At 35.6% G+C, this 26,098-nt stretch overlaps 1 protein-coding gene across 1 annotated transcript; it reads right to left on the minus strand.

The window, feature by feature from the left end:
* Positions 1 to 18,942: 18,942 nt before the first annotated feature.
* On the minus strand, positions 18,943 to 21,215 carry LOC118485112 (protein FAR1-RELATED SEQUENCE 6-like). The gene is made up of 5 exons (XM_035981363.1): positions 21,040 to 21,215; positions 20,597 to 20,855; positions 20,266 to 20,518; positions 19,940 to 20,127; positions 18,943 to 19,107 (listed from the first exon to the last, which is right to left on the minus strand). Exons 1-5 carry the CDS (start codon positions 21,213 to 21,215, stop codon positions 18,943 to 18,945), a joined length of 1,041 nt encoding a protein of 346 aa, XP_035837256.1.
* Positions 21,216 to 26,098: the final 4,883 nt, after the last annotated feature.

Genomic DNA, 26,098 nt, shown 5'->3' on the forward strand with positions numbered 1-26,098 from the left:
CGCAATATGTATGGTCGTCCGGGTCGGTACGGCCATATCCTTCGTGATGGGGCAGCGGTCCGAGCCGGCTTTGGATGCCGGAACCGCGGTGGACTGTGGATTGCCGCCTGTTATCGCCTTGGGGGCCCAGGCGGCTTTGCATTCGGCCTCTGGTGCGAGACCCGTATGAGGAATCGTCCTCATCTATTGTGCGGACCTCACAGTAAGAGGATCCGCGGTCTTCACGCCTGCTTCTGGAGGCTGGACGTGAGGGTGCCCTGCCGTCTTATTGTAAAATACGAACCGCAGGTGTATGTGGTGCCAGGTTAGGCCCAGCTTGTTCTTGCGCTTCAGCGCAAGCTCGGTTGTATGTTATGGCCAGCAGGGCTGCCTGCTGGTCATACCAGGTATGAGGGTCCATGTCCGGAGGTATCACAGATGCGTACTGTGATAGGTCGTGTCCGAACGTTAGGGATGGACCCCTTTGCGTTGATGTGCCAATGTGGTTAGGATTTGGGATTGGAGGAGTGATCCTCACAGTCCCTGAGTTGGTGGGGTTTAGGTTATCCCCAGTAGTGTTATTTGGACGATCAGACATGATCTGTTGAGAGGGAGAGGGATGGTACAAAAAAGTGCTTAAGAGTAGCGGTGGGCGCCAATGATGAAACAATGGTTAACCGGGCAGGGTTAACACACTGGTCTCGTCAAGAAGGGTTAATCCCTTCCTCTCGAGGATCGCTGGCTGGATCGCCTGCCGGTTGATCTCCTGCACAAGGAAACAAACCGTGACTCGTAACAAGGAGGATGGGGTGGGGTGCTCCTTGTTACCACTCTCCGGCGTGAGAATCAGTAGTCTGCTTCGGAAGCAAAGTATGATAGTAGTAGTAGTGAGAGAGTTGTGAAGAGATACCTCAAACCTGGTTTGGGGTTGGTATTTATAGCCAAGGAGTGAAGGAGGAGGTGGATGGATAGACTGACGGCATGCTGCACCTTTACAGGTGTGTTAGGCATGTCGGCTGTGGAGGTGACGCCACGTCAGTCTGTCTCTTACGTAGACCTGACAGGCGGCTGCCATTGGTGCTACTTGCTCTGTGGTGTCAGTCCCACTTGCTGAGTGCACAGGATGCGGTGCGGCCCGCATCGCTGTTTGCGGTAACTGTAGATGTTCCCGAGTCTCACTCTTTGATCAAGAAATACGCGAGATGCGGTGCCAAGCCGCATCGTCGTCCGTGGTGACTGTTGTTGTTATCCAGCTCCCTTGTATTGATAGAAGTGTTCACTGGATGCAGTGCTAGGCTGCATCGCTGTGAACGCTTCCGTTTTCATACACCAGATGCGGTGCCATGCCGCATCACTATACCGTTCTCATATTCCAGGTAAGTCCTCCTCCATCATTGGGCAGATTGGATTCAACAACTGTGTCTGCGCGTTCCCGCACGAACACAGGTAGGTTGTTAGCTAGTGGGGGTTTTGATAAGGGTAATGGTCACTCGCGGTCGATGCTGACGCGAGATCTGGGACCATACCCCTTCAATATATATATATATATATATATAGGGGGCCGCTAGAATGAGAACCACCTCGAGTTGTAAGAACCGCGAGAACTACTTGATCCGGGGCGAGGTGGACCAATTTTTTTTTTCAAAAACGTAGATGCATGTATTATAAACACATTCGTAAAAAAAATTTAAAAAATGCCGTGCGTGTAGTTTTTTACACCACAAGTTTGTGGTTTACGAGTTTCGTAAATTTACGGGACTCGTAAACCACAAACTTGTGGTGTAAAAAACTACACGCACGACATTTTTTAAAAAATTTTTTTTACGAATGTGTTTATAATACATGCATCTACGTTTTTGAAAAAAAAAATTTGGTCCACCTCGCCCCGTACGGTGTGGTTCTCGCGGTTCTTACAACTCGATGTGGTTCTCATTCTAGCGGTCCCCTATTTATATATATATATATATATATATATATAGGGGGCGCTAGAATGAGAACCACCTTGAGTTGTAAGAACCGCGAGAACTACTTGATCCGGGGCGAGGTGGGCCAATTTTTTTTTTAAAAACGTAGATGCATGTATTATAAACACATTCGTAAAAAAAAATTTAAAAAAATGACGTGCGTGTAGTTTTTTACACCACCAGTTTGTGGTTTACGAGTTCCGTAAATTTACGGAACTCGTAAACCACAAACTTGTAGTGTAAAAAACTACACGCACGGCATTTTTTAAAATTTTTTTTTTACGAATGTGTTTATAATACATGCATCTACGTTTTGAAAAAAAGTTTGGTCCACCTCGCCCTGTACGGTGTGGTTCTCGCAGTTCTTACAACTCGAGGTGGTTCTCATTCTAGCGGTCCCCTATATATATATATGGATAAGATCATGAGAAAACTACATATAAATGAGAAAACTAGAAAACTAACTAAAAAAGCCTAAAAAACATACCAATTTTTTTTTACAATTTTTTTAAAAAAAAATCGCTAATTTTTATATATAAAAAATTTTCAAAAAAAACCTTGTACTGCACATGTGCATTATACGTGTACTACACATATGCATTACATGCTTAAAATTAGCTTTTGAGTTTAGTTTACCTTTTAGGGTTAGGTTCTTTGAAGATTTAGGATTAGGTTTTTGGGTGTGGGGTGGAGGGGGTTTAGGTTTTTGGGGGGGTGGGGGCGGAGGAGCTTAGGTTTTTTTCGGGTTTATGTTTAGGGTTTAGTTTTAGGTTTTCAGGAGGGGGATGGGGGGTTTAGGTTTTTGGGGGGGTGGGGTGGGGTGGGGTGGGGGGGTTAGGTTTTTGGGGGGTGTCGGTGGGGGTGGGTTAAGTGGTTTAGGCTTTCCGTATTAGTGCACATGTGCAGTGTAAAAAAAAATAAAATTTTGTCATATATAAAAAATAGCGATTTTTTAATAAAAAAATTGTAAAAGAAAATGGTATGTTTTTTAGGCTTTTTTAGTTAGTGTTTTTGTTTTCTCATTTAAACTTCATGATCCGTCCCCTATATATATATATATATAGAGAGAGAGAGAGAGGGGAGCGCTAAAATGAAAACCACCTCCAGTTGTAAGAACCATGAGAACCACTCTCCACCAATCATATTTTACCAACAAAAAGGGTAGTTTGGTTATTTACCCCAAATGTCAAAGCTCACCCTCTCTCTCTCTTCCTTTTAAATCTCACCCTCTCTCTCTCTCTCTCTTCATTTAAATCTCACCCCTCTCTCTTCCTTTTAAATCTCACCCTGTGTCTTCATCCTCATTTGTCTCCACCACCATATTAATCTTCCATGAGAGAGAAGGGGAACCGGCAATACTTACCTGCAACCCCCCCCCCCCCCCCCGTCTCTGCAGTAACCCACCACTGTTCACCATCTGCAACCCCCCCCCCCTCCGTCAACCACACTTCCTGCACCACCAACCACCGTTCACCACCACCCAACTGTCACAAAACCACAACCACACTTCCGGAACCACCAACCACTGTTCACCGCCACCCAACCGTTCACCACCAACCACCGCCTAATCCCGGATCTGATGAAGACTTGTGTGGGCAAACTGTTTTGCTATGTAAAAAAGATAAACAAGAGGCCTAGTTGGTGATTGGTGTTGTGGTCGCTATGGACGTTGACTGAAATGAGATGGGGGAACAATTCCAAGCTCCGATTTGGGGTAGTGAGCTCCGATTTGGAGTTTAGGGTTAGACGGTGGTGGTTGACGGTGAATGATGGGTGAGCTCCGATTTGGATGTTGGATGAAACGAGATGGGGGGACAATTCCAAGCTCTAATTTAGGGTAGTGAACTCTGATTTGATGTTGTGGTTGTTGGTGTCCCGATCTTTGATGTTGGTGTCCCGATCTTTGATGTTGGTGTTGGTGTTGTGGTTGACGGTGAACGATGGTGGTTGTTGTGGTTGTTTGAATGTTTATTGATGTTGGGGTTGTTGTGGCTGTAGGAATGTTTATTGATGTTGTGGTTGTTGGTCTCTGTTTTTGTCCCGATCTCTGTTTTTGTCCCGGTCTCTGTTTATTGATGTTGTGGTTGTTGGTCTCTGTTTTTTAATGTGTTTTTTTGAATGATGCATGTTGTTTGAATGATGCATTTTTGTATTCTTTGATTCTGTGGGTTTTGATCTGTTGTATTGGGCGGCGATGATGCAAAAAAAATGTAGATTTTGATGACGATGGCGCGACAAGGATGGTGGAAGGTAGGTTTTTGAACCTGCAACCCCACTTTGCAGCCTTTTGATTATCGGAAAATATAAGCCAAGCCCCGTTTTTTTTTCGAGAATCCACACATTGTTTTGATGTTGTTAGCTTTTGTTTTTTTCCCCAGTCGATGATGATAACAATCTATCTGAGTCACCTACTGAGTTTGTGATTTCTGGGTGCGTTCGTTTTGCGTAAAAAAGTTTTTGTAAAAAGAAATAGTTAAACCGTAAACTTTTTAACATAAAACGTAAAGCGTAAAAAGTTTAACATAAAACGTAAAAAATAAAAACTAATATAATAATACAAAAAAGTAATAAAAAAACAATAAAGACAAAAAGACAAAAAAGAGTAATTTACTAAACTACCCTTTTGGCTTAAAATACTAAAGACATAATAAGACAAAAAATACTTAATATTTATTTTTAAATACTTTTAATCTTGTCAATCCATATTGTTGATCTAATAGCTAGAAAGTGGTTCTCGTGGTTCTTACAACTGGAGGTGGTTTTCATTTTAGCGCTCCTATATATATACACACACACACACATAGGGAGAGGATCATGAGAAAACTACATATAAATGAGAAAACTAAAAGATTAACTAAAAAAGCTTAAAAACATGCCAAATTTTTTTTATAAAATTTCGCTACTTTTTATATATAAAAAAACTTGTTTAAAAAAAAACACTTGTACTGAACATGTGGATTATATGTGTAGTTATGTGCATTACATGTTTAAAGTTAGCTTTTGAGTAGATTAGCTTTTAGGGTTAGGTTTTTTAGAGGTTTAGATTGGAAATCGATTTTTGGGTGGGGGCAGAGGGGTTTAGGTTTTTTTTTGAGGGGGGGGGGGTGCGGATGGGGGGGGAGGGGTTAGGTTTTTCGGTTTTATGTTTATTAGGCTTTTCCGTATTATTGCACATGTGCAGTACAATTTTTTTTTATATATAAAAAGTAGCAAAAATTTAAAAAAAAAATTGTAAAAAAATTGGTATATTTTTTAGGCTTTTTTAGTTAGTTTTTTGGTTTTCTCATTTGAAGTAGTTTTTTTATGATCCATCCCATATATTAGGGGTGCTAAACGGGTCGTGTTCGCGGGTTGGCGGATTCAACTCGACCCAAACCCGAAAATTTTACACGAACCCGAACCCGACCCGAAAATCGTATCATACATATGAACCTGAACACGACACGAAGTTTCATGGGTTGACCCGAACACGACCCGTTTAACTCGATTTTTTTAATTTTTTTCTGAATTTTATATATTAAAATTACAATTTACTTAAAAACACAAATGAATATAATAATATCATATTTAAATTATAAACTCTATGTTAATTTCTCTTTTTTAGTTATAATAATGGCATAAAATACACACCCCGTTTAATTTATAAAATAAAATGTATTGTAAAAAATATAATACAGTATAAATGTGTTAAACGGGTCAACCCGCTAATCCGACCTGTGGATTCAAATCCTGGATCGATTCCTTGACCGTTGAATGCGTACAAACACGTGAGTTGTGCGGAATCCAATCAAGTGTGTGGATCAGACACAAAGAAGTAATTAACAATGATTTCTATTACTGATATAACAGTTTGTACACCACAAAATCAAACGGGCAGAGCTTCGCCTCAAAGTCTGAAAAATTACCAAATGACAAGACGCTTCCTTCCTATTTATAGGCAGTGCTCATCCGGATGCATGCACCTAGCGGTTGGCCTCCATCCGGACGGCGGGACGGATGGGCTCCATCTGGACGGATGGACTAAAACATTACATATCCGGATGAACATATTCCATCCGTTCGAATGGACCTAATGTCCATCCGTTCGAATGAACTCTAAAACACATCAACTTTATGTTTAGCTCAGTTCAACACTGGTCTTGTATCATCTGGTTAAGCTACGATACGTGATTGACAGAAGTGATAGACATTATGCACTCACAGACTACTCCTTGGATATTACTGCAGTCAATCTCGTAGCTTCCCATCTCACTCTGAGTCTTCACGAAGCTTTGACATCTTCAGCAACTATAGACTCCCTCTTCAAGCTTCTCTTGATTCTGCATTCTGAATCAGCTCCCCCTTTTAATTGACATCTTTCTCCAGCCCCCCCCCCCTCGTTAAGCTTCCGTGCTTTTTAGGATCGACACCTGGTTCTTTCTCTTACAAGCTCTTTAGAATAGTTACCCGACTCTTTGATTGCAAGCTCCCCCTTGCTTTGAGCTCGTCTTCAGACTCCCCTTTCGACTCAGGTATTGGGACGTAATCTGGATTAATACCTGAAAATCTCAAACCATTTATAAAATATTTTGACAATTTAAGTTCAGGATCAAAAACCTAGCTCTAAACATTTAACATGCATAAGCTGGATCATTTCAAATATGTGACTGCACAGGACATCGTTTGATCACAGAATCTGTGACCTGGCTCAAAATTAACAATTTTTAAACTATATAAAATCTCACAAGAACGATTGCCTGGCCTTTAACCACATATATTCAGTAACCTGGCTCTAAATATAAATGTAACAGTATGTAATTTTCCAGGATTTCCTGACTCTTCTCCCCCTATCAAATAACTTCATGTTTGACAATGTAAGATCAAGATCGAAACCTAACTCTAAACATCAAAATATGACAGTTAAAACATCCAAAACTTTTATCAAATAATCATCCAAGTCCAACTTAATGACATTGGAGATTTCACAAACTGTTTTTGATTTTTTCAAGTAAAATTTCAAGTTTCAATTTAATAAACTTGTTTATTTTCAGAAACATGTTCAACATATTCAGATTTTGAAACTTAGCATTCAAACATCGGTTGTCGAAAATAAAGTAGAAATAAAATCTTTTTGTATTTCTTAAAAGTTTATAGTAAAACACTCCGGAAATCTTTTTTTTTATTTTTGTAATTTTTCTGAAACATAAAGTAGTAAAGAAATATTTACAGACAATATTTTTGTTTGAGTTCGGGTCAGAGGATCATATCGGTTTATGACAAATCACTAGCACCGTTGAGCTATAAACACTTTAAGTTCTAAACGATTCACTTAGATTGTCAATATACTGATCCACTTAAATTTTCTCACAAGGATCAACTGATTCGAGATACGACATTTAGTATTTTAAGAACTTAACTTATTCACGTATCCCACCTCAGAATATACTCTCGTATCAAGATTCCCTAGATTCAGTCTTACAGGTGAATATACTATATTGATATCTGTACTCTTGGTTAGTGCGAGACCTTGAGAGCTCAGGTATGAACTTCCGTTTAGTCAAAGAGATGAAGGCTCGACTTTGAGGTGTGTCCCACTTAGAGATCTTCTTTACAACCGCACTTGATTTATATCTTTCGATATTTTTCAATTTTTATGAAGAAGGAAAGATTTTAAAAGCGCATAAAGTATTATACAGATCTAGGCCATTGTTGACGCAAAATCAGAAGACTAGGTATAATACCCCAGATATCAAACAGTATAAAGACCTATTATCTCAGAATTAGGCAACCTCTCAAATGAGATTTCGGGGGTTACCCATATATCCGAGAGATTCCAGTTCCTAGACGCTTGCTTGAGTCCATAAATGGACTTGTTCAGCTTACATACCCTATTAGGATACTTCAATAAAACCATTAGGTTGAACCATATAAACATCTTAAGAAAGATGCCCATTAAGAAAAGCGGTTTTAATGTCCATTTACCAAACTTTGTAATCATAGTATGCAACTATAGCAAGCAATATCCTAATCGATTTGATCATAGCTTCGGGCGAGAAGATTTCATCATAGTCAATACCTTGAGTTTGAGTGAAACCCTTCGCGACTAGTCGTGCTTTATAGGTATGTATGTTTCCATGCATGTCGGTTTTTATCTTGAAAACCCAGTAGCTCCCTACTGCCCGAGATTCGGGGGGTAGCTCAACCAAGTCCCATACTTGATTTTCACGCATGGACTGCATCGCAATTTCCATGGTTTCTAGTCATTTCGCAGAATCTGGATTAGAAATAGCAGATTTGTAGCTAGTAGGTTCGTCATCAAACTCGGCTACTGTCAAGACCTCAGAACCTTCAATATGCCATAGGTATCTATCGGGTTCTTTACGAGTCCTGATGCTCCTGTGAGGGTTTATGGTTAAGTCTGATTCGGTACCAACAACTTCTTGTGGCTCAGACGTTCTGACTTCCTCACCGGTTGTTTGCGGCTCTTGAACTTCATCAAGGTCCATAATATTACTTCCAGTTCCTCGACTAAGAAGTTCATCTTCGAGGAATCTCTTAGCCTTCCTTTTGATGGAAATCGTATTAGCATCAGGATCGTAGAAGTAATAACCGCTTTGGTTATAGTATCTGACGAGAATTACCTTCCTGTCTCGAGGGTCGAGCTTGTCATCAGAATCACTTGTGATGTAAGCATTACACCCACATATTCTTAGGTAACTTAGGTTTGGCTTAAGCCCATACCAAATCTCATATGGAGTCTTGTCTAACTTTTTTGTCAGTGCTAGATTTACGAGTCAAGCAACAGTTATAAGAGCAAAACCCCAAAAGGAGTGAGGCAAATTTGTTCTACACATCATCGACCGAATCATATTCAGTAGGGTTCGATTTCTCCTTTCACACACGCCGTTAAGTTGGTGTGTGTCTGGTGGAGTGGGTTGTGAAACAATTCCACGTTCTTTTAGATGATCGAGAAATTCCAAGCTGAGGTATTCACCGCCTCGATCTAAGCGAAGCATTTTAATCTTTCTACAAAGCTGGTTTTCAACTTCGTTCTGAAACTCTTTGAATCTTTCAAAGGTTTCATGCTTACGCTTCATAAGATAGACATAAGCATATCAACTATAATCGTCGATGAATGTAACGAAGTATCTCTCATGATTCCTAGTCATAGTTCTAAATGGACCACATACATCTGATTGTGTGAGTCCTAGTAGATCACTAGCTCATTCACCAACATCGATGAAGGGATCCTTGTTGAGTTTGCCAGCTAAGCATGACTCGCAATCATCAAATGAGTCCGTTCCGGTGGATTCAAGAATCCCCTCAGATTGGAGCCATTTTATGTGTGCCATGCTTAGGTGGCCAATTCTACAATGCCATAGGAATGAATCATTTGTACCAGTTTTCTGATGTTTAAAAAGGTGATGTATGTTATTGTTAGGTTGAACATCAATTTTGTAAATACCGTTTTGAGGTTTAGCCTTAAAATAGTAAATACCATTTAGATAAGCAGAAATAGCAATACCATCAAAAGCATATCTAAATCCTTGTTAAAAAAGAAATGAAACTGAAACGATGTTCCCGGTCAAACTAGGTGCAAAAAGACAATTGTTCAAAACAACAACAAGACCAGAAGGACATGCAAGAGTAAATGTGCCAGTTGCCAGAACTGGGACTCTCTTCCCATCGCCAACAATGAGCTCCATGTCTCCCGGCTTCAGTTTCTTCCACTTCTCAGGCTCCTGCAAGACATTAATGATGTGATAACCACACCTGGTATCAAATACCCCATGTGTTGCTTGAAACAATGAAAAGCTTGATAACATATATTAGAATACCTAAAGAAGTGCCTTCTCCATTAGCCTTCTTTGCTTTGAGCTTGGCAAGATACTCGGGGCAGTTACGTTTCCAGTGCCCCATCTTGTTACACTCAAAGCATTGTCGCTCTTCTGGAGGAGGGGCTTTCACAGCTTGTTTGCTCTTGTTGGTGGCAGGTTTGACAGCAACGGGAGCCTTTCCTTTGCTTTTGCTGTTGTAACTCTTCTTCTTTGTTTGGGGCTTCCTAACACCACCAGATCGAGCCATTAACACTTGGTTTATTTTGTTGGAAATGTTCATCTCTACCGTTTTGAGCATCCCATATAGCTTTGGCACTGTCTTTACCCAGTCATTCATGTTAAAGTTCATAACAAATTGATCATAGTGACTGGAAAGAGAGTTGAGAATGAAGTCAACAGCCATCTCATCTTGGAAAGGATAACCAAGTTTGTTTAATTGGTCGATGTAGCCTTTCATCTTGAGGACATGAGCACTAACTGAGAAACCCTCTTGCATTCTACACCTTATGAGTTGTTCCATGGTGTCATAGCGTTCTTGACGGGCTTGTTTCTGGAACATGCCTCTGAGTTGCTCAATCATGTCAAAGGCACTCATGTCTTCCATATTCTTCTAGAGATCTAGGGACATGGTGGCTTGCATGAGGCAAGCAACTTCCATGGCATCTTCTTTATGTTTATCGAAAGCCTTCTTCGCAGCAACAATACCATTTTCAGGTGCGGTTGGGATCGGGGTTTCCAAAACATAAAGCTTCTTTTCCATTTTGAGAACAATTCTTAAATTGCGGTGCCACTTAAGAAAGTTGGTGTCATTTAGTTTGTCTTTCTCAAGTATGGACTTGAGCGCAAAAGAGGAGTTGTTTTCACAAGACATATGTTTAAGCAAAATTATTTAATTAGCATTTTCAATGTATTTTCCTTATTTAGTGTGGTGAGATGATAAGGAATGAGAATCTGATTGGAAGCTCTTTCTAAAGGCAGCTGTAACACGCAACATTAGCAAGAGGTTCAAGTGGACTGACAACGATTGTTAATTGTGAGAAAAACACAACTCTTGGGGTTGAGGCCACTAGGATAACCTTTTGTCCTTGCATTGATAGGTTTGGCCTCATCTATGCCACTTTTATTCTCGAGACAGCTGTAGCACGTAACACGAGAAGAAAAGTAATAGGCGTCCTAATACGGTCACATGTGGAAGGGTCGGATGTGTCAACAAAACCCTTGCACTTGGAAGGATAAACTAGACACCAAGTGTCGTGTTATGGCTCCAACACTGATGGTTCGCATTATGCCCCAAGTGTTACTAGTAGTAGGATGGCATAGACCATTGCTTTTAATTCTTTACCAAATAGGGTCGTTATAGTCAGTTTTAGTTTAGATATTAAACTCTTGATATTACCAAAAGGACCTTTTCACCTCTCGGGACAATTAGTTTTAGATAATATATAAAACTAAGTTTGTCGCGACTTGGAATAACCAATTTAAAGTTAATGGTGAAGACTATTAAGTTTATGAGTTTTTAAGATGTGAGAAAAACATGTTTTAAAACTCTGGTGATTAAATTTACAAGTTGCTAGAACTTGTTTTTCTCGATTCCATTTTTAAATCCCCTTTTAAAAATGTGTTTTGGTATTAGGTTGATGTGTAATAACCTTTATTAAAAGCAACCATAATAGAAAAATGAATATATAAATCATACAAGCATAAGTTTTGATCTTGCTAGAGCCAAGTAGCAAGATCAAAGGGGTCATGGGTCACAAAAAGAAACAACTACAAGGATGGACTTGAGTGCATCTTGTTGTCTTCAGTGACTCCCACTAACTCCAAGACTCCTTTTGGCATTTGGTTTTGCTTTGATTTTGTTTCGGGTCTTCGGTCAACAATATTTAACAAGCAATTACAATAATGACAAAACCCTATCTATAACAACTTTGAACCACAAAATTGGCCAAAACCATAAACTAGTCTATTACAATCTTGAGTCACAAAGTGGTTCAAAACCAAATATAAAACACAACCACAAGGTCGGGCCCGATTTACATATTTAACATAATCAAAAGCTTGTTCGGCCAAGTCTTCGGTCAACCAAATAATAACACTTAAAATTATGACCAAGAAATATATGTTGCCCAAAATAAAAATAAATCAGAAACTTTAGACATTTAAAGTTTGTGACTTATTATTCCGGTGAAAAAGACCGGATTCGATCTGCATGTGATGCCACTGAAGGATATCCGTGGTAAATAAAATTTTTGAACCGGGTTCATATATGTATATATATTGTTTGTTACAAAGATTAGTCAAAACACTTTTGACAAGTATGTATTTATAAATATATATATATATATAGGGGGAGGTTCATTTGAAAAGAATCTTCTTAAAAGAAGAAAAAATGAATTAATCTAGACCCTATATTTTTTTAATCAATGGTTGTGAATCAAGATATCATTTTTGTCCACTTTTAATTAATGCTTTAATTATTAAGGGTAGTATAGACATTTTGATGTAAAATATTAATAAATATTTTAAAGAGTTACTCAAGTCATATTAATGCAACCATAAATCCTCCTTCACCATCATTAATGTATTGGCTCCTACACAAATTTTATTAGAAGTGACAAAATTATTTAAAAATTTTGTGTCCGACGCATATTTTATTAGGACTTGCAAAATTATTTAAACGTGTTTGAGTCTTACACATTCTGTATCATACACCAAAATATTGTTTTAATAGTGTAGGAAAGGTTGAAAATGTAAGATCATGTGCATGTTTGTTTTTATTGTGTAAGGTGCACAACTATTTTATAAGATAAGCTCATTAAATGATTAGAGTTCATTAATTTGAATAGCAAAAATAAATAATAGACTCATTAAATGATTTGTTTAAATTACCTTTGTATCCTTTATTCTTTTTATTCTTAATTTTTAATTCTTCTCATTTGAACTCTCCACTATATATATATATATATATATATATATATATATATATATATATATATATATATATAGAGAGAGAGAGAGAGAGAGGCCGGTTATCATACAAATAACCTAATCGTACATTATGTACGCTTCATCCACAACCGTCGGATCATCTTTCTTAAACAGCGTGTTTTTCTATTAAATTTATCAACATAGGATTAATAAAAAAGAAACCGCCAAGGTTAAAATCGTCAAATTTAAGATCAAAACACCTGATAAACGGCAAATAAAACCTCAAAAATCATAACGTAAGATCCTAAATCAAAACCAAAAACGAAATTATAACAATTAATCAAAAATTGATCGATTCCTATTCACCAAAGCGATCGATTCCTATTCACCAAATTCTTCTGAGAAAATGAACTTCTGATGAATTTAGAAATTCTGGATGGACTGACTATCGAAGAAGATGATGCAGAATGTCAAATCATGTGCGAAATCATCGACAATGCAAACGCGAATTCAGTAAAAAAAGAATTCTTTGAAATTTCATATAGTTTGCGAATTCATGACATGCATATGCGATTTCAGTAAACAGTTAAGTATTCTATGAGATTTCATATAGTTTGCGAATTCATGAAAATACACATGCGATTTCAAAAACTCTTCATATAGTGTGCGATTTCAGATATTTTACACATGCGATATCAGAAAACAGGATATTTATATGTTGGTTTCTTACAGTTTGCGAATTTCTTTCGAATCAAAGTGCGATTTTGAATAAGAACACTGCAAAAAAACTTTAAAAAATACTTTGTAATAAAAATGGAAAAAAAAAACTACCAATCTTATAAACTAAAAATAGTATTACTTTATATAAAAAAAACTTAATTTATTAACGATGTGACTATAATTTGACATGTAATGATGAATTTTACAATAAATACTACTGAACTTTACCACCCTACCTATATAATAAATTTACTATATTAATATAAAAAACCTAGATATAACTACTTCCATATTAAGATAAACTAGAGGGTAGGCCCGTGCGATGCACGGCATGACCAACAGTTATTGTCCTTTATTTTGTTGTGCGTTCGGGGAAAATGTTTATGTATGGATAAAAGATAATTAGCCAAAAGACAATGTAAGAGAAGCCATACAAAACGTGATAAGAGCTTGTACCATAAGCCGGCCACACAAAATTTAAGGCGTGCATAGCACAGGAATCTTTGTTTGCGGAATCTGTTTAAGAACAAACATGTATGCCAAGTCTAAAAACATACATTACAGGGATAATGGTTAGATCAGCATTACTTTAACACATATTATTACCTTGCTGGTGAACACATTTACTCTATGTTTAGGGCACAATTTGATTAGGTTGCTGATAATGAATTGAATATCACACCAAATTACAATAGCAGTTTATATTGCTACTATTCACCCAAATCAAGCACCTTAAATAAGTCAGTGTTTCTCTATATTCAAAAAACGAACTATAACTGACGATTATTAAATTGCAACAGTCAATTCAATCCAAATAGTGCAATAGAAACATATCCAATCGAATCACAATTATATCAACGCGTTTTAAATTTCAAATGGTTAAACCTCATAGGGGTCTAAAATGAAAACTGGCTCATTCGTATCCCAAAGTTTTTAAATACTAAAATTAAAAAAAAATAAGAATTACTAAATGATATTGAATAAAATTTAAACAAAGACCAAATACAAAGATAATGGTAAAGTAAGGCTGATCGAATCGAATTATATGTGCCACTATACAAAATTTAATTTATATTAAACTTTAAATAAATTATCTTTGACGCTTCTTATAAAAAATGAATTGGATTATCTAATTAAAAGATTTGAACCCATCGATGTGGTAGTACAGGGATTCGGTGCCTAGATGGCGAATCGTAGCAGGTGTGCTTGTGATTTACAGGTTGTAATACCATTTCTTATTGAATATTCTGTTGTCATTTCTTTTGGCAATGAGGCCAATGGTACCACCTTCATACCAATATCCTTTAAACTTTGAGATCAAACTATACTAACACCTTTATAACGAAAAATAAGTACAATCCATTCCTTGATCATTTACCAGAGTTCAACACCCGTTGTTTCTTGTCTCTCGTACACGATGAACTCGCGGTTAATTACAAAAAAAAACGGCTTCCTGTGCTCCCCAAATCTTAATCTTATGATGTTAAGGTTTTCATCAAGATGTTTGATGTGCCTTGCTTCTACCAAATCTGAGTCCCATTTCTGTCCAAAGAATAGAAGAAGAATAAAGTAAAGGGTAAGATGACATTCATAACTCAAAAAATGTTGCTAAAACCTTCATGCGCAAATCAAATTTGCTACTACTTTGCGACCAGTGGACATTTTGTGAGTGCTTTTAGTGACAATAATTTGGGTTTCATCTTCGCTAGTTTTTAAACAAAACAATTATCGTTTTTGGTCGCAAGCATTAGCTAATTTTGCAATCGTTTTAATTCTTAGTTGCAAATTTGTCGCTAATGTGCATTTAGCAAATATTGGTTGCAATAGTCTGTTTTTTAAGAGAGAAAACGACTTTATTACACAAAAAGAACCACGTGGACCATCGGTTGATAAACTTTTTAGGCGAAACCAATTTAAACAACCATTGGTTGCGAAAGCATGAAAGTACCCGGAACCAGATCACGTTTCGATATCTCAACACCATCTTCAAAGCCAACACTTTCCATCCTTAAATTCCAGTCACATTAGCACTCCACATCATCGCTAACAGACCTTGGCATTTTAAAAACCATAATATTGTAAAAACCATTTAAAGTAATGTAAGATATATCATGTTATTATCATGAATCAATAAATCAGTAGAGATTGAGTAGTTATCAAAACATGTACCATGATCTCGTGGTGTTATATGGGCAGGACTGTTGGTGTTCATCATTGGTTGATGTTGAGTGAATAAATGAATGTAAGACATGAGACAGATGCATGATGCTCAACATTATAAAATGAGAGAGGGGTGAAGGGACAACGAAAGTACAGAGTTGGATTATTAGTTTAGGAGAAGAGATGGGAAATAATGAGAACCCATATTGTGAGGTTTGCATGACTTAGGGAAGGGTTTAAATATAAGTAAGCATCAAGATCGCAACTCTTCAGCTGATTTGTTGAAATTAAATTCGATCGTTAGGAAACAACGTAGACAACTCTTCGAATTCTTTTTTATTATCATTTGTCTACATTTATTTAACTCTTCGAATTCATTTTATATTATCATTTTGTCTACATTTATTTTATCAATTTAATTGTATTTAAGAATACTTCAATTGTTAATTTATATTTAAAAAATCATTTAACCCATGTTAAAAGACCATTGTGCCCATTTATTAACCCCATTAAGTTGTTGTATCATAAGCATAAAATATTGTAATTACTTAAATTTTACCGGTATCCTTCAGAAATGCTTTATAATATAGTATAGATAAAACTGGATGTAAATATGTATTTAACTTGTTGGCGTTATTATTTAGGATCAACCCGATCTAATTAGCTAGCTTGGAAGTATTTGGGAATTTGGAATTGCTTTTTCAATGTATTTTCATTATAAATGTTTAAACTAATTTTATTTTCTTTGTATTGTTAATTTAAGACGAGTCATTACATTCAATTAATTATAGTCCCTAAAGATCCATTTCAATTAATTATAATAGGTTAGAATTAAGATATTAATAATTTAATATTCATGTTGGAAGACGAATTTACCCCTAAAACATAATTAATATACGCATCGTGTGTTGTATACTAAGTCTTTCTACTTGTACCTTTTAATTTTTAAGAAGTCCTTGTAGAAAAATGACAAATTTAATCCCCAAACATAATTAATATATGCATTGTGTGTTGTATACTAAGCATTTTTACTTATACTTCTTAATTTTTAAGAAGCCCCTAAAGAAATGCTTTATAATATACTTATGATTTTGTAATATATTATTTTAATCAATATTATTTTAAGTATTGCATTTAAAACATCATAAATGTTGATTTTAAAATAGAACATGTAACTAAATTTTATGGACCATCGGTTGATAAACTTTTCAGGCGAAACCGATTTAAACAACCATTGGTTGCGAAAGCATGAAAGTATCCGGAACCAGATCACGTTTCGATATCTCAACACCATCTTCAAAGCCAACACTTTCCATCCTTAAATTCCAGTCACATTAGCACTCCACATCATCGCTAACAGACCTTGGCATTTTAAAAACCATAATATTGTAAAAACCATTTAAAGTAATGTAAGATATATCATGTTATTATCATGAATCAATAAATCAGTAGAGATTGAGTAGTTATCAAAACATGTACCATGATCTCGTGGTGTTATATGGGCAGGACTGTTGGTGTTCATCATTGGTTGATGTTGAGTGAATAAATGAATGTAAGACATGAGACAGATGCATGATGCTCAACATTATAAAATGAGAGAGGGGTGAAGGGACAACGAAAGTACATAGTTGGATTATTAGTTTAGGAGAAGAGATGGGAAATAATGAGAACCCATATTGTGAGGTTTGCATGACTTAGGGAAGGGTTTAAATATAAGTAAGTATCAAGATCGCAACTCTTCAGCTGATTTGTTGAAATTAAATTCGATCGTTAGGAAACAATGTAGACAACTCTTCGAATTCTTTTTTATTATCATTTGTCTACATTTATTTAACTCTTCGAATTCATTTTTTATTATCATTTTGTCTACATTTATTTTATCAATTTAATTGTATTTAAGAATACTTCAATTGTTAATTTATATTTAAAAAATCATTTAACCCATGTTAAAAGACCATTGTGCCCATTTATTAACCCCATTAAGTTGTTGTATCATAAGCATAAAATATTGTAATTACTTAAATTTTACCGGTATCCTTCAGAAATGCTTTATAATATAGTATAGATAAAACTGGATGTAAATATGTAATTAACTTGTTGGCGTTATTATTTAGGATCAACCCGATCTAATTAGCTAGCTTGGAAGTATTTGGGAATTTGGAATTGCTTTTTCAATGTATTTTCATTATAAATGTTTAAACTAATTTTATTTTCTTTGTATTGTTAATTTAAGATGAGTCATTACATTCAATTAATTATAGTCCCTAGAGATCCATTTCAATTAATTATAATCGGTTAGAATTATGATATTAATAATTTAATATTCATGTTGGAAGACGAATTTACCCCTAAAACATAATTAATATACGCATCGTGTGTTGTATACTAAGTCTTTCTACTTGTACCTTTTAATTTTTAAGAAGTCCTTGTAGAAAAATGACAAATTTAACCCCCAAACATAATTAATATATGCATTGTGTGTTGTATACTAAGCATTTTTACTTATACTTCTTAATTTTTAAGAAGCCCCTAAAGAAATGCTTTATAATATACTTATGATTTTGTAATATATTATTTTAATCAATATTATTTTAAGTATTGCATTTAAAACATCATAAATGTTGATTTTAAAATAGAACATGTAACTAAATTTTAGATTATATATAGATAATACGAAATAAAGACACACAACAAACAGACCAACAAAAAATGGCAACTGAAGAATCAGAAAAAATCAAAAACAATACTATCAAAGAGCTATTGTCAACAAGAACGTTGACAGAAATAAGCACTGATGCCAGCTCTTCTCATCTGGTTCTTGATGTGCAAGGAAAAATTCTTGAACAAATCAAGAAAAATCAAGATGTATTGGAACAGCTACTTCAAGAACCACAATCAAGCTTCAAAGACAAAGCTTTGGATCACATAAAAGGGCAATCTCAAGCTGATGACTTAGCCTTCTCTTTCTTGACAGATGCTCTGAAGACTGTGAAGGAGAAGATGGAGTTCAGCTCTTCTGAACGAGACAAAATATTTGCTCCAAGTAACTAAAATCTATTTTTTTAATCGTTTTGTGGTTGGGGCTGTGTTAGACAATAACTAATATTATATTTTTGGTACATGTTTTGAACAATATTATGTTTGCTATATAAGATATTAAATCGAATGAATGACATAGCCATCTTTGTCACAAAAAAAACAAGATAACTTAAAAATCGCATGTACTAAACGTGAAATCGCATGTAAAAATGAGTATTAACTGGAGCATATAAAATCGCATATTTATATACTAAAATCGCATGATAAAATGATATAAAAAGATGAATATAAAATCGCATGTGTTTAGTATAATTCGCATGTGCATTTATAAAAACCTACTCATCCTCGTCATCTTCAGACACCTCTTCCCACTGATCTTCTTCAGATACATCATCACTACTGTAATCTTCAAAGTCATCTTCTTCTTCGTCGTCTTCAACCTCGTTGTCTTTGTCTCTCCCACCATTTTCAATCTGGACACCCTCCATCTTCTTTTTTCCCTGTTTACCTTGTTATTTGGCTTTAAGCTCGCCGCAAGTCCGAATGTCATGACCTTTTTCATTGCATACGCTACATGTCCTTGACCTTTTCCCTTTGCGGCTGATCATTTGTTCCTTCTTAGATTTAATCCTTCTATGCGACCCGCGGCCTTTGTTTCTTATACCAGCCGGCACACGAACAGTAGGGGGAGCATTAGTTACTGGTTGTTGATAACCAATCAACTTTGAAAATCGGTCAAATTTTGGATCAAGTTGCTTGGTTATGCGACTCTGATCAACTCTCTCTTTAAGCTGCATCATTTGATCCCTCACTAAGACAAGTTGATCAAGGTCGGAAATCAAATTACTAACCAAATACTCCCCTGTGTGAATGATTTCACGAGCAATCCGTTTAGCCTTGTTTTGCACATCCTTACCACCAATATTTAGATTGTACTTCACATTTAACTCATTGGGCACCACATCCTTCGTCCATCTCTTTGTAACATATTTGTTTGGAATTTCTTTAACACCAAACATCTTGAAAAGAAAATATATGTGTTTGCATAGCAGCCCATACTGCTCAAAACGCAAACAGCTACACTCTGCAGTTACATCATTTTCAAGATTCTTGAACCACACCTAGCAATAACCAAAAAAAAATAATAAAATTTAAAATCGCATATATAAAAATAACAATTTCGCATGTCTAAACCATCATGTAAGTGAATAAAATTAAAATCGCAGGTGAATCATAACAATTTCGCATGTCTAAAAAATTATGTAAATAAATAAACTAAAATCGCATGTGTGATGAAACAAATTCGCATGTCTAAAAAAACATGTAAAATACCTCCAATAAACCATCGCCATGTGCTTTAAAGTCCTTCAACAATATTCTGATACGTGGACCTTCAACTTTGGTGTCCATCGGCAAACATTCGGAAATTGTTCCATGTATCTCTAATTGCTGATCAAAAAATATAGACCTGGTGTAGATCTTAGCAGCATCTTTTCCCAAGGTAGTTTGACTCCAATCAGCTGGCTCAGTATATCTTGAAATATGATCATTTTTTCTATGATTGAACCTTTGTACATCCATTGCACCATCAAAATGATTCATAAACTCTACGAGTGTGAGTTGTGAATTAGCAACCTGGCAAAAAAAATGGTTCTCACTCTCTGATCTTGAAGTTGTTCTCATAAGACCCGACATTGGCTCATGCCGGTAAAAAGCCGGAATCCACATGGATCTCATCCCAAACATATCATCAATCCATTTGTTTTCAGTGAGACCGAACTCAATCATCACCAATTTCCACTGTCTCTCAAATTCTTCGGGCTCAATCGAATCAGTCCAAACAATGTCGCACATCCTCCTTTTAAACTCATCATTATTACACAAATCGTGTCCAACCAATAACAATAAATGCTTTTTATATCAGCCTATAACAAAAAAAATTAAAATAAAAATAACCCTAACAAAAGACAAAAATATTGCATGAAATACCTTATCTGCCACTTTTTTCATTATGTGCCACATGCACAATCTGCGTCTGCTAATAGGGAAAACCTCCTCAATAGCCTGTTTCATAGCAGGGTCTTGATCCGTCACTACAACATTTGGTTGCCGACCAAATGACTTTAAAAATGAATTCAGAAGCCATTTATATGATTCAATACTCTCCGATGCCAGCAACCCAGCTGAAACTGTTACATTTCGACAATGGTTGTCAATGCCAGTGAACGGAACAAACACCATCTTGTACCTGAACAACGCATGCGAAACAACATTTAGTATGTGCGAATTATTAAAAATCACATGCGAAACCAGAAGTATGGCGTGCGATATATTCATCACACTCTGTTTGTCTACACATGCGATATTAAAATTGCATTAACAAACAAACATGCGAAAATAAGTAACAAACATGTTTGTCTTGAAACACTTACCTGTTTGTCTTGAAAGTTGCATCGAACGATATCACATCCCCAAATTCAATATAGTTAAGCTTGCATAAACCATCAGCCCAGAACAAACCAGTTAACCGTTTGCCATCATCAACAAAGTATTCAAACGAATAATCAGCTAAATACTTTTTTTTGTCAGTCATCCTATTTATTACCATGTCAGCGTCATATTCTCCTATATAGTTGTTTATTCGCTTCCTAAAATTTTTGCAATCATCAACCGTGGCACCAACGTTCTCAAAACCACCATAACGTTTCCTCGTTATATGGAAAGCTTTAACAGGACCAAGGTTTAAAGTGCCAAGTTCCCATACCATCTCCTCCTGGACATCTGACAATTGTCTGTAAGCTGGGAGCATGTGAATGTCATTTTGACATACAAACTTATGATTATGGCCATCAACAAATCTCTTTACTATATATAATCTACCATCCACAGTGCAAATCATAAGTTGAGCTTTGCATCCGGTCCTAATAGTCCCCCTGTTCCTTGTTTTGAATTGCTTTTTTGACTTTGAATGATCATCAATACACAGAGGCTTATGTCCCTCTTTAGAACAAACAAAATACTTAGTTTTGATTATACCACCACTGTATACTTCACCACCTTTCCGAATAGAAAAACTAGCTAACTTAGCATATGATTGATAAAACGCATATGCTTGTTCAATAGAGATAAATTGCATTCCAACAATAGGTGTAGCTGATGCCTGAACCTCCGGAGTGTAAACCCTTTCATCTACATGAATCAAAATAAGAAACATAAAACGTCATAAAAACACATGCGAATTGTCTGATCAAAGCATGCGAAATGATGATATTGATTAATCTGAATTACATATGCGATTTATTACACAATAACATGCGAAAATGCAAAAAAAAAAAAATCAGATGCGAATTGTAAGAGTAATAACATGCGAATTTATACATGTTGCTTTCAAATACAAAAGTGTAATCAAACATTCAAACTTCAAAAACAGCTACAACAATGCTACGATTAAACAAAAAACAATTATACGAACAATTTAGATATCTGAATTAATATAATTACCAATAGAAAACTCGTTTGTAGCACTTGTACTTGAAATTGGAATTGGAATTGGATTTGCAGGTCGCGGATTTAAAACATCCTCAATCGAAACTCTCTGATAAGCAGATAATTGAGCATGATCACCGATCAGTCAATTTTCTTCAAAATCAACTTCTGTTCGTCCAGTGCTACTCTGTGGATCCATCGAAATAAACAAATTGAATGAAACCCTAACAAAGAAGAACGAAAAATGCCAATTGAGAATTATGGAAAATTTGAAACTGATTTGAATAATAATTACCGGGATATAGTATAACGAACTCCTCGTTGAATGAATGAAGAGACGAATTTGCCCTCTGATGATTAGCTTAATTGTCTGGTCTAACCTTATTGAACCGAAAATGAATCAGGACACGTGTACGGCTCAAAATATTAGCGTATGTAATGTACGATAACCATATTTGTACCATACTCTTTACCTATATATATATAGGATTAGGTTCAAACGTGAACAAAATCCCAAGAGTGAACTGCGTGAACTGATCTGGGCCCTTGATTTTTATGATCTTGAGATTAAAGTGAGTGGCATGATGGTAATTATTTGGTTAATTTTTTTCCATTTAATTAAATACAAAAAGGGTATATGTGTAATTTCAATCTTAAATTGATTGCATAAATCTCTCACAAATCAAGTAATCAATTATTCTCTTAAATTGATTGCATAAATATCTCACAAATCAAATCATGGATTAGGAAAGATGTAACTTAATTCAATTATTAAAATAATTATTTGTTTAAATGCGATGTACACATGTGTATTCTGATTTTGCCCTCTTTTTAATGCGATGTACACATGTGTATATGGTCTGTTTTTGTGATATCTCAGAATTTTTTTTGTATTGGATGTTGATGTACACCTGTGAATTACTGTACACATATGTACGATGCTGAGTACATATGTGTACTGTTCTATTTATATCCAAGTACACATGTGTATACCGTTGAAATATGAAGGTTGCATGGATCTTAAAAATCAAAATTTGAATTCTGGTGATGAAATCTGAAATAAAAATTAAAATTGAAATCTGGTGATTTGTTGTTTGTTTTGATAATTATCTTATTAATAAATAAACATAATGTGGATAATGAATTTAAATTAGGAAAGATGTAACTTAATTCAATTATTAAAATAATGATTTAAATCTAATTTTTTATATAATTACAATCCCACCCTTAACAACTATAAAGGAAATCAAGGGTCCATATCTGTTCACGCAGTTCACTCTTGGGAGGTTGTTCACGCTGGAACCCTACCATATATATATATATATATATATATATATATATATATATATAGCAACGGAAGCACAAGTAACAAATGATTAATATGAACACTTTTATACCACAAAATACCCGCAATGGAACAAGGTCACCTACATGCAAATACGAAATATAAACACAACCATAGGGGGTTTTAGGTATACCTTCAGTTAGTAATAACCGCGTGAGACACTGAGGTGCAACAAGGTGAACTAGAACGGGTCAGAAATAAGCTGAAAACGCAGCTCGTTTTTCAGTCGGTTAGCCGCGGCGGTGGCCGGAAAAACAGCAGCGGCGGCCAGTGGCGGCTAGCGGCGGCAGGAGGGTGGCGACTGTAGTGAAGTGTGGCAACTAGGGTTTTGTTGTGGACAAGCCTCTCATGTCTTAACCCATGATTAATCTTATATAGGCAAGAATTAGGTTAAAACTAAAACCCTATGGGTCACGAGCCCACATCCTTTCCTCTTGTCTTTCTTTCAGCCCATTAACAAAAGTCCATAATATAAACCCAATCTAATTAGGTTTATTATAATATGGGCCAGGATCATTTCAGAACCATAAATATTTACAGAACTCGCAGAACTCCTAATAAACAATCTTTTTATTTATATATTTTTATGTTTAGGATAATTTTATCATTTATTATGTGTATTTTTACGATTACATACATGTTAAGAGTAATTTTATCATTTTTTTATATGTAATTTTATAATTACACATATGTAAACTAGTTTTTTTTACATATATGTAATTAGTTATGACACATATATATAATTTTGGCAATTAAACATATGTAAACTACTTTTAACATGTATGTAATCAAAGAAATATATATAATAGATGATAAAAAGATCCTAAATACAAAAACTTATATATAAAATGATTGTTTATTAGGAGTTTTGAAAGTTCTGTAGTTATTTAGAGTTCTGAAATGAACTCAACCCATAATATTTGTTATATAACTTTATAAAATAAAGAGTGAATTACAAGTTTTGTCCTTTATTTTTATATCAAATTTCAGGCGGTGTCCTTTATCTTTAAAATTGATAAGTTTTGTACTTAATGTTTGAAATTCTTACAAGTTACACCCTTTGATCCTAACCCAGTTAATTTTAACCATTAAATGAAGGATAAATTGGTCTTTTGACCCAATTATTTAAAAACCATTTTAATTAAAACAAAAAATTTATATAGACAGATCTCTTACACCCCCACCCCTCTCACTCTCTCCCACCATCAACACCACCACTTGTCACCACCCCCACCTAACCACCTCCACAAGCCTGTGACTACCACCACTGCTGGATCTACAACCCCACCTCCACAACTCTGTGACCACAAAATCCCCCATTCCATAACCAACTCTAATCCCTCCAACTCTAAATACCCAATTCTTTAAACCCTGACCCTAATTTACCCTCAGATCCCAAAAGCTTCACAGAATGCTACAGCAAAAGCAAACGGGCTAAGTGGGGAAGGAGAGGATCTTAGGGTTGCATCTGTAACTATGTTAATTTAGGTGTTTAATTCTTTTCTACATGTAGATTGATCTTCTGACACTAATATCGTAAAATATACACGGCCAAAATTATTTTCACACCCCAAAGCGCCCCGCTATGGCCAAAGAGGGGCGCTTTGGTGTAAAGTCAACAGACAAGGTCTGAACCGGTCAGACCTTGTCTGTTGCTTTACATCAAAGCGCCCCGCTTTGGCCTAAGCTGGGCGCTTTGGTTTTTTTTTTTTTTTTTTTTTTTTTTTACATTTTGGGGCAAAGCGCCCCTCTTAGGTCAAAGCGCAGCGCTTAGGGTCTTTTTTTAATTTTTTAAAATTGTTTTTAATTCACAAACGCGTCGATAATAGCCTAAATTTTACGCTTTTTCCATTATACATCATTTTTTAATATATATGGACTATACTGCAAGTTCCGAATCAAATCGGTTACGTGTGATGTCGTATTCCATTATATCGTATCATTTTGATTTGAAAGCACAAGTACTCCTATGAGTAGTTTTATGTGTATCAGCCGCCTACCGTACATGTATATGACGTATTTTTTCATTAATTGTAGTATTATGATGTATATTGTCATTTTGGGTCGTACAAGTGCGTATTGAATCTGATTGGGTCGTGTCGGTGACATTCGGTTTTTAACGTGATGTAACGCATATATTGAACAAACACAAACGTACTTTTGGATTGTAAAAGAATTAACGTCAATATTATTAAACACATTTAACTTTTCGTTCAGTAGTTGAGAGTATGTATTTCGTATAGAAATTTTTGGGTATATACGTTTCCGACCCCCTAGTTTTATAGAAATTTTAGGTACGGTGACTTCCGCCCCCCAGTTAGAAATCTCAAGCTTCGCCACTAAAAGCACTTAACCATTATATAAACTAGAAGATTTCACTAAATAATGTTGGGATCTAATACATTAAAAAGGTAGACTAGCTATCATCTTACTATATTAGTCAAATATAGCTAGCAGTTATATTTCAAACATATTAATTTTTCGTGTGGGCATTATAGATGAATTTTGTTTTTCAAAAAATGTTAACAAGAACTCATTTAAGCTCCGTCGGTAGTGGGGTCCATGCCATCTTTAACCAATCACACCTTTTTTTTAAAAAAAGTTTACCACTTCACCAAGTGTCTAACCATTGCCAACCCTTTTCAACATAGGGTATGTTT

Source organism: Helianthus annuus, chromosome 12 (assembly GCF_002127325.2).
Source record: "Helianthus annuus cultivar XRQ/B chromosome 12, HanXRQr2.0-SUNRISE, whole genome shotgun sequence".
Classification (NCBI taxonomy): Eukaryota; Viridiplantae; Streptophyta; class Magnoliopsida; order Asterales; family Asteraceae; genus Helianthus; species Helianthus annuus.